General features: G+C 42.2%; 1 protein-coding gene across 1 annotated transcript in view; it reads right to left on the bottom strand.

Moving 5' to 3' along the window:
- Nucleotides 1-305: 305 nt before the first annotated feature.
- The window catches only part of LOC130231032 (putative methyltransferase NSUN7), a 56,620-nt gene continuing 46,070 nt past the window's right edge, over nt 306-10,855 (bottom strand). The window contains exon 11 of the mRNA XM_056460406.1: nt 306-1,256. Within this exon, the coding sequence (XP_056316381.1) occupies nt 402-1,256 (855 nt within the window). The 3' untranslated portion in view covers nt 306-401. The remainder of the gene's footprint in view (nt 1,257-10,855) is intronic.

Below are 10,855 nucleotides of genomic sequence, written 5' to 3'. Positions count from 1 at the left end.
TACAAAAGGAAAAAATGGCTTTTGTTTTGTTTTTGTTACATTAATATTGGATTATTTTCCCTTTACAGCAATATCCTGTACAGTTTTGTCGTCTGAGTGGCGGTCGTTTTGAACTAAAATGGTCCTGTGGTCCACTGCAGTGGACATGCTGTACAATTAAAAATAAAAACAAAATGTAAAAACTCTAAATTGTAGAATTTTTTTAACCCAAAGGATGTAGGAAATCACAGAAAAAAGAAAAAAAAAGAAAAAAAAATTCTTTGGGTCTCAGGAGGATATATAATAAATCATATTTACTCCTAAAATCAGTGCCTTTCCTTCAGTGGCAGTATATTTTTCCCATAGTTTGTCAGATTACTTTCTACAAACCTTCTTTAGTATAGAAGCACAAGGGATGTAGCTCAGTGCCACGTCTGTGAATGTAAAATGATGGAGTCTCTGGCTTTAGTGATGCTGCTGGAAGAGGAAGGACTGCTGGAGAAATGAGACGAGTTGGAGGAGTTCAGCCGATAAGTGGATGAAGAACTGAGCGGATAAACAGGAGGCAAACGGAGCTCTCTCGAGATGATTTCCCGAGCCTCTGATTTGATGATTTCCTGTCTCGGTTTAACAGATTCCCTTTGAGACGTGGCTCTGCTCTGCAAATGTCTGGATCTGTGTGGTGGTACTGGGGTCCTGATGGCGGTGGGTTTGTCCTGAGGTGGAGTTGGAGTAATGGAGTTAACAGTCATGTGTTGCGATGGCCGAAGGTGCAGGAGTTTCTTACGTGATGGTCGACTTTTGCTTTGTTCTTTATGTGCTGCTTTTTTTCTTCTGGACTGCTTAGATTTAACTTTAACCGGTGGCGTATGAGATTTAGATTTTTTCTTTTGCACAGCTGAAGACTGATTTTGATCATTGTATGACTGGTCAGGAATGTTGGAATGATTTGTAGTGCTAAGTGTGGCATCTATGATTGATGTTTGGCTTTTAGTGATGGAAGTGTGGTCTAAGATTGTGAAACTGTCATTCGGGGTTGTGGAAGTGGGATTTGGAGCTGGATTGATGGGATCTGGAAGATTCAGATTGATCATCATTGATGCTGGAGGGTCAGTCGTTGAGAAAAGTGGAAGAACTGTTGTTGATTCTTTTCGTTTCTTTCTTTTTTTGAGCTTGTCTTCATCAAGGGGGTCTGGTGGCATCAGGCCTCCCAGCAAACCTTTAGCAGCAGCCCGTGCCAAAATATTCTCCACAGTTTCGACTTCTGCTGGGTCTTGCTGTTTGAGAGATAACACACAACAGAGTATGGCTTTAGGTCTCAGGTGAAAAGAATTAAAATAACTGCCCACTTAACAAAGCTATATAGGGACAGACATTACTTTTTTTTTTTTTTTTTACAAGAAACCCACATTTTAAACTCAGAACAGGAAAATCTAATATCAAATCAATCCTACAATATATTCTCATCAATAAACAACAGTAAACAAGGAGGAGTTTCAATATTAATAAATAACAATGTCCCACTTACTGTTAATACATCTCTTACAGATCCAAATGGAAGATTTATCAGATGTTTCTGTTAATTATGTCTCATACACATTAGCTAATATTTATTGCCCAAATAATGGCGACCCATCTGTTTTTCCTAACTTCTAATTATTACCTGACACAAATATTGTACTAATTGCAGGAGATTTAATTACCGTCATTGACCCACAAACAGACAGATCAAATTTAACTAATTATTCCAAAAACTCCCATTCTACAGAAACAATAAAACAATATATGACTCTTCTGGGACTTGGTGATAATTATAGATTAAATGACCCCTCCCTCAGAAAATCGTCTCAGGTTACGTATGTAACCATAGTTCCCCGAGAGGGAACGAGACACTGCGTCTAACCAGAACGCTAGGGGGAACACCTCTTTTATACGCGTCTTGAAGCACATGTGAAATCAATCTAATGTAATTAAGCGGTGTCGTCAGACCAGAGAGTATAAAAGCCTGCACTGAGCCTTCAGTGTTAACTTCAAATTTGCTTGAAAGAAGTAACAGGCAGAAGAGAGTATGGCGGAAGACGCAGTGTCTCGTTCCCTCTCGGGGAACTATGGTTACATACGTAACCTGAGACGTTCCCCTTCTAGGGAACTTCAACACTGCGTCTAACCAGAACGCTAGGGGAACGCAATACCCACTAGGCCAGATTCACTGCTGACTGTGAACGCACACTACGCAGTGAGAACAGAGGACCCTGGTGAGGGGTCTACATCGAGCTGATAATGACGCACAAATGTATGTGGCGTCGACCATCCTGCCGCCAAACAAATGTCAGAAAGGGCAGAGCCCGAAATAGAAGCTTTGGAGGCCCCTACAGCCCTTGTGGAGTGGGCCTTAAATTTAGGTGCGGGACGTCCAGCAGCCTGATAGGTAACTGAGATAGTCTCAACTATCCAATTACTTATAGTCTGCTTGTTCGCCGGACTCCCCCTCTTTGAGGGTCCGAAGCAGACCAGTAACTGCTCACTCTTTCTCCAGTTGATAACCTGGTTAACATACGTATCCAGAGCCCTATCTGGGCAGAGTAAATTCAATTTCTCTTGGTCCGACGACTGAAATGGGGGCGGATTAAAGGCCTGCAGCACAGCAGGTCTCGCCACATGAGTGGGCACCTTCGGCACATACCCAGGTCTGGGATAAAGAAAGGCTTTGGACATGCCTGGAGCAAACTCCAGAAATGAAGGTGCAACCGACAGAGCCTGGAGGTCACCAACCCTTTTTAGAGAAGAAATAGCTAATAAAAAAAGCTGTTTTTAATGTCAGAAACTTATCTGAAGCCTCCTGCAGTGGCTCAAATGGGGGAACAGAGATGCCCTCGAGCACCAATGTTAAATCCCATGTCGGTACTCTGTGTGTGCTGACAGGCCTTAGCCTTATGGCTCCACGTAGGAAGCGACGAATAAGCGGGTCCTGCCCTAGTGACTCATCATCTAGGGGGGAACGGTAGGCCGCTATAGCTGAAACATACACTCTCAGAGTGGATGCAGCTAACCCAGCAGACAGGCGATCTTGGAGAAATTCCAGCACTGAGGCTACCTGACAGCTGACTGGGTTCAGCTGGTGTTCTCTACACCAAGCTGAAAAGAGAGCCCATTTTAGGGCATAAAGCTTCCTTGTGGAGGGAGCCCTGGAGCTTAGAATGGTCTGAGCAACCTCGGTTGACAGTCCATACTCTATGAGGTGGGCCCCCTCAGATGCCACACCCACAGTTTCCACAGGTCGGGTTGGGGATGAAGTATCATTCCTCCCGCCTGGGACAGAAGGTCCCTCCTGATGGGGATCTCCCACGGGAGACCCGCCAGCAGGGCTATGAGGTCTGAAAACCAAATTCTCGTAGGCCAAAACGGGGCTACCAGCAGTAACTGAATCCCGTCTTGACGGACCCTCTCCAGGACTCCTGGGAGCAGAGCGACCGGGGGAAAAGCATACAGACGAAGCCTCGGCCACGTCTGCACCATGGCATCCAATCCCAGATGGGCTGGATGCGAGAGAGAAAACCACAGTATGCAATGCGTGGTCTCTTGGGAAGCAAACAGGTCTACCTGCGCTCTCCCGAATTTTTCCCAAATGGTCTCCACCACCTCGGGGTGAAGTTTCCATTTCCCGGATCTCACCCCCTGCCTCGACAGGAGATCTGCTCCCTTGTTCAGATGGCCCGGGACATACATTGCCCTGATGGACAGAATTTTGTTCTGGGCCCACAGGAGGATCCGATGTGCCAGCTTGCATAGCATTCGAGACCTCAGACCCCCCTGATGGTTGATGTAAGCGACCACCGATGTGTTGTCCGTGCGGACTAGAATATGATGGCCCCTTAAATCGGGGAGAAAGTGTTTTAAGGCCAGAAACACGGCCATCATCTCCAGGCAGTTTATGTGCCAAGAACGATGATGTTCTCCCCATTGTCCCGCTGCAGGAAGCCCCCTCAGGGTTGCTCCCCAGCCCGTTAAAGAAGCATCTGTCATAAGCATGACGCGATGACAGACAGCCCCCAACACTGGGCCCTGGGACAGGAACCAGGGCATTTTCCACATACTTAAGGCTCGAAGGCAGCGCCGCGAGACCTTGATCATGCGAAAAGGATTCCCCTTGAGGGAAAACCCCCTGGATTTGAGCCACCACTGCAGGGGTCTCATGTACAGCAGACCAAACGGAATCATGCTGGCTGCTGCTGCCATGAGACCCAACACTCTCTGAAAGTGTTTCACAGTGATGAACTGGCCTAGTTTGACTCTGTGTACGGCTGACTGAATCGAAGCGATTCGTGGCGGGGACAGACGTGCTCGCATCGTCATGGAGTCCCATAGCACACCTAAAAAAATGGTCGTCCTGGCTGGAACAAGCACACTTTTTGCGGTGTTCAACCGAAACCCCAACCTTCTGATATGGGTAAGAACGACATCTCGATGTCGAACTGCCATATCGTGAGTCTGAGCTAGAATTAGCCAATCGTCTATGTAGTTTAGGATACGTATACCCTGCATACGAAGTGGTGCTAGTGCCGCTTCGACTACTTTGGTGAAGCTTCGAGGTGACAAAGCTTGGCCGAATGGAAGAACCCGATACTGAAACGCTTCGCCCCCGAAAGCGAACCTCAGGTACTTCCTGTGTTGGGGAAGGATGGATATATGGAAGTATGCGTCTTTCAGGTCTATTGTCACAAACCAGTCCTCGGACTGAATTTGTGACACCACGTTTTTGATGGTTAACATCCTGAACCTGAGGGCCCCGACGGACCGATTTAGATTTCTCAGATCTAATATGGGACGCAGTCCCCCATCCTTTTTGGGAACTATAAAATACTGGCTGTAAAACCCTGATTCTCTGTCGAGTGGGAGAACACGCTCTATCGCGCCCTTTTTTTTTTTTTTTAATAGAGCCAGTACTTCCTGTTCCATAACCAGAGCCTGTTTTGGCTTCACTATGGTGGGTGTAACACCGTTGAAGTGAGGTGGCCGTGCACAAAACTGTATTTTGTAGCCGTGTTCCACCGTGAACAGGACCCACTGAGACACCATCGGCAGGTGTTTCCACGCTGCCAAAAAATGTGCTAGGGGTACCAGCCTCTCGAGACTGGCCTCTGGTTGCTCTTGGACCCTCCGAAGAGGGGGTGGGGTCCCCAATGCCCTCAGACACTGAGGAATGCCCACCCCGGGAGACAAAAATCCCTTTCTCCGCGGACCCTGGTTCAATGAGGGCGCCGAATGGAGCTCTCGATGTCCAGGGGGGGCACTGGGAAGCCTGACTCCCAACACATCAGGACTTCCTTTTATCCTTCGCCTTTCTGGAAATTACTATTTACCTTGTGAGATTTTTTGAGGAAGGCTCAGGCTGAGAGCGTGCTCTCCAGGCCCTCTTTTCCTGAGGGGGAGCCCGAGACGCCACACTCTCCTTTTGTACCGCCCGATATGAGGAGCTGGTTGACGGCTGGGGCTGTCTTTTAGCAGCCCCCTGACTTTTAGATCTTGGGGGGAGAAAGTCCCCGAGGGAGCTAGAGCGTTTTTTCACTCGGCGTCACCAAAAAGCCTTGAGCTTGATATTGGAGCGTCCATAAAAATAGCTCTATCACTTTCTGACACCTCTGCTTGTGTCAGCCAGAGGTGCCGCTCTGTAGCCACCAGGGTTGCCATAGACCGCCCCAAACTAGAGGCCGCCTCTTTAGTAGCTCTTAAAGCTAAATCCGACGCCCGAAGAGCTTCTCGAAGCTGTTCGGGTGTTGCTCCCCCACCATCTAAGCACTCTTTTATTAGGTCAGCCTGATATGCCTGCAACACTGACATAGTGTGCAGGCATCCGACAGACTGACCAGCCGTCATGTATGCTTTGCCAACTAGACCAGATGTGACTCTTAATGGTCTAGATGACAAAAGAGGGACCCTTGCAGATTTTAAATCTGGACGAAGATGACGTGCTAGATCCTCTTCTATTTTTGGCATTTCTGTACAAGCTTTTTCCCCCAGCCCACGAACTGCTAAATAAATAACCGTTTTTGGTGTCATTAAACGAGCTGAATACGGATTATTCCATGATTTAGAAACCGCATGATGTAGTTCGGGACAGAAGGGGAGGTCCCTCAGTGGAGGATCAACTCTGCTGGGTAATTCTCTCTCATCCAGCATTCCTGTCAGACGCAGCTGCTGCTGCTCACGTGCTGGCTGCCAGTCTATTACATCAAACCTGTCAGCAGCACGTGAAATCACCTCCACTAACTCCTCATATTCTACTGACCGGGGTGGCAGATCCCCCGACCCTCTTTGGCTTTGCTGCAGCGGTGCATCGGTTTCCTCGGAAACGGATGACGCCGCCCTCCCACGAGGCGCAGAAGAAACCGCAGAGCGTGCTTCTGGCACTCCCGAGGGAGGATTAGATCTCGCGGATAGAGGAAGAGAAAGGACAGAGTCCGTCTCCATCTCGTCCGCTAAATCTAATTGGGAACCCCATGAACGGAGCCTACGCTCAGCCTCAGCACGAGCGGGACCCGAACCGCGAGGAGCGCGAGCCGCGGGAGTTTTATTAAAGAACTACGCAGCACTTTGCGGGAGAGAGCATCACAGTGCACACAGTCAGCATTCTCAAATGCTGCCAGGGCATGCTCCTCTCCCAAACACTCTAAACACAAATCATGTGAGTCACCAGCCGTGATAAAACGGGGACATTGAGGCACACAGCGTTTAAAGTTTTTTTTTTCTGCCATATCAAAAACAAAAAAGCTAGTTTGTCAGTTTTTTTGTATTTTGTGTATGCAAAGTCAGTAATGAATGGTCACAGAGAGGGTGTTTTTTTCACGTGCGTGCTTCTTGAAAGCAAAGAAGTTAACACTGAAGGCTCAGTGCAGGCTTTTATACTCTCTGGTCTGACGACACCGCTTAATTACATTAGATTGATTTCACATGTGCTTCAAGACGCGTATAAAAGAGGTGTTCCCCCTAGCGTTCTGGTTAGACGCAGTGTTGAAGTTCCCTAGAAGGGGAAACACATATTTCCACCCTCTCCATCAGTCCCACTCCTTAGTAGACTTCCTCCTTATCCAGAATTTTCATTTTGGTGCATCCCTAAATTCAATTATGGAAATTTTTAATTGTTTTAAAATATTTTTGAATGACAGTCATGTTAAAGAGATGTACCAAATATTTAAAATGTCGTCATTTATTATTCGCCTGCATGTTGTTTAAAACTATATCAGACTCCTAAGAATGGATTTGAGTGAGTAGAAAGGTGGTGAAAACATCACTGAGGTAATAAATGTCACTTCAGTGATTCCACCTTATTAATAAAGTTGACTGGAATGTTATTTTTTCAGATAGGCATAAGATTAAAAAAACCTGTACTTTAAAAGTTTATGTTTGACTACTTGCATATATTGACGTATGTGTAATAAATGACTTATTTTTTTGGGCTTAAAAAAGTGTAGGAAGTGTATTTATTTTTGAGGGGCAAAAGAAGGTTATAGTATTTGCTAAAAAATGAAGTGCGCTGTGCACAAATACATCATAACAAGCACTACCACTTATTCATTCATTAATTTTCCTTCAGCTTAGTCCCTTTATTCATCAGGGGTCACCATAATGGAATGAACCGATACTTATCCAGCCTATTTTTTACACAGTGGATACCAATCCAGCTGCAACCCGGTACTGGAAACACCCATACACTCTCACATAAACACACATACACTACGGCCAACTTAGTTAATTAATTCCCCTATAAAGCATGTGTTTGGACTGTGGGGGAAACCCACACCAACACAGGGAGAATATGCAAACTCCTCACAGTAATGCCAACTGGCCCAACCGGGACTTGAACCAGCGACCTTCTTGCTTTGAGGCAACAGTGCTTACCACTAAACCACCATGTCACCCCAGCACTACTATTTAAATCTACAAATTAAAAAAGCAAATTTTAAATCCACAATGACTTTACGGTTTAGGAAATTTGGTCAGACAATAAACTGAAACAATATTAAATGAATATTAAGTTCTTGCAATATTAATTAAACTATTTCTCTTTTATTTACAATTATCAACCTAATCTAGGGTTCAAGAAAATCACCTTTATTTATATCAAATTATATTATTTATATCAAGACTACTTTAAAAGGCAGAACAGAAGAATTATGTGACTCCTTAAATAAGAGGGACATGCACATGACAAACTATGAATACATTTACAGTATAAACAAAACACATCTTCTGTGCAACAAGCCTATAAGTACTATATACATGCTTACTATAAGTAGCATGCAAAATGTAATGTAAATAAACAGAATGTAGTCAAATAGAGTACAAAAGTTATTTTTATATAGCCAAAAACAAGAGTTACACGGACCCAATCAACAGTATTATTAATATTATTTTCGACAGCATTTCTCAGAAATCGCGAACTGGGCCTTTAAGGTGATATTTGAATTTGGTTGCTGTGGTTACCTGCGTTCTAAAATAGAATGAGTTCAATGACGTGAAACTGCTGCGTGTTCCCGACGGTTTCCGAGCATTTAGCGTCTGACCGTCTCTGACATTAACAGTATGTAAAGTTCTTCATAAAAGTATAATTTTTGGTTGTTATATGGCTATTTCAACGTGTTTTAGTCACTGAGTCGAAATATGTTTTTATATTTCTCTCTGTCACATACATTTAGGTTGTGCTATTAGTTTTTTCAGGTCTTTCGATCAGACTGTAGTGATTGTCGACCTTCAATTTAAGGATTCTGAATAACGTTATATATATATATATATATATATATATATATATATATATATATATATATATATATATATATATATATATATATATATATATATATAATTCTGGTTTGTGTATTATCATCTTTAGTATTTATAATTGTAGATTGTCATTTGTTGTGTTGTCAGGTTGGTGGACGGATATATTAGTGGGTTATTCTATAATTGCAGGTAACATTTGTTGTCCAAAGACATCATTTTTTCAGCTTTACAAAACTGGTTAGATTTTTGATTGTTTATATACGTTTTACCTATTTTCATAGATCACACCATGTTAAATTCCACAAAAATACAAAAATTTTTCTTAAAAATATCTTAAATTGCCAACATTCATGACTTCTTGATGTCCAAATTAGTGTATTTTTACATCATGTATCTCTTTTGCCAATATATATACATACAGTTGAAGTCTGAATTATTAGCCCCCCTGTTTATTTTTCCCCAATTTCTGTTTAATGGAGAGAAGATTTTTTCAACAAATTTCTAAACATAATAGTTTTAATGACTCATTTCTAATAATTGATTAATTTGATTTTTGCCATGATGACAGTAAATAATATTTTACTAGATATTTTTTCAAGACACTTCTATACAGCTCAAAGTGACATTAAAAGGCTTAAGTTGGTTAGAAAGATAAACTAGGCAGGTTAGGGTAATTAGGTAAGTTATTGTATAACGATGGTTTGTTCTGTAGGCAGTAGAAAAAAAAATTAGCTTAAAAGGGCAAATAATTTTGACCATAAATGGTTCATAAATTTTTTTTTAAACTGTTTAATTGTTTAAAAATAATTTTTTAACAAAAATGTGTGTCTAAATCTTTCATCAATTTTGTTATCGTACCATACTTTGCTTTTATATTTGTAAAAATACCTCCCACAACTTTGTAAAAAAAGATAATGATGTCACTCTCTACGTTTCTCTACGTGTGTGTGTTCTCTCTATAATATAAGAAAAAATTTTGATTTAAAAGATTAGAAGAATTTCAAAAGGAAAACAGAATGTGTAATCAATCATACATTGGTTAATTTTAAAATATTTTAATCCTGAATTCATTAGTACCATGTGCTCTTAGCATTTATGCTAGCAAGTGAACTTTTTGTCTACAAACTTGTAAAATTGTCAGTTCTAATGCAAATAATTCTGTTACTGTTACCCATTCAGTGTAACAGTTTTTTTTACCTTAAAAGTAAAAAAAAAATATTATTAAATGGTTAAATTGAATATGTTTTCAATGAGATACTGGAAAGAATAGCTGTTTATAAAGAGTTTATTTACAAAAAAATATTTTAAATGTCAGATGTACCCACAATTATAGAATCACCCAAATACAATAGTTATTTTGCTTGTGTATGCTTTGTATTTAGTTTGTATATGCTTGTATTTTTCAGTTTTTTTTTTACATTTGCAATTTAACTTATTTATGAACACACAACAAGCAGAAGAAGGAGACTAAAAAGGGGAACACTGGAGATAACTTGAATAGCTGAAGCTCAGCAATCGAGAAAAACTCTGTTAGTCTTGTTGTTGTCTTTTGCAGTGTGGAGTGGAGCATGCGGAGAAACAAGGGACACACACACCCCAGCAATGACAGGAAACTCATGGTTGGGTATTTCCTGGATGGCTGGATGGATTGATGGTTGGATGGATGGATGGATGGATGGTAATGGCTACTTACATACAGGTAATGAACACACAACAGGCTGAGAAGAATGAGACTCACAAGGGGAACAATGGAGATTTATTTAAAAAATGCTGAAGGAATGGCTCTGTTAGTTTTGTCTTTTGCAGATTGGAGTGGAGCATGTGGAGAAAAAAGGGAATCAAACACTTCAGCAATGACAGGAAACTGATGGTCAGGTATTACTTATATATGATAGATGTACTTCTGAGATGAAAGGGGTGCTAGTAGTCATAGTTAGATGTCTTGTCTGTAGAAGGTGTTTTTGCAGGTAATGGACACACAACAGGCAGAAGAAGGAGACTCACAAGGGGGAGGTGAAGATGGCTTGATGAATGCTGGAGAATAGCTTTGGCATTGCTGGATCTTGGACAGCAAGAAGAGCTCTGTTGGTGCAGTATT

The sequence above is a fragment of the Danio aesculapii genome, chromosome 1 (genome assembly GCF_903798145.1).
Source record: "Danio aesculapii chromosome 1, fDanAes4.1, whole genome shotgun sequence".
In the NCBI taxonomy this organism is placed as follows: domain Eukaryota; kingdom Metazoa; phylum Chordata; class Actinopteri; order Cypriniformes; family Danionidae; genus Danio; species Danio aesculapii.
The sequence above is the reverse complement of the archived record's forward strand: the minus strand, read 5'-3'. Positions and strand labels throughout refer to the sequence as shown.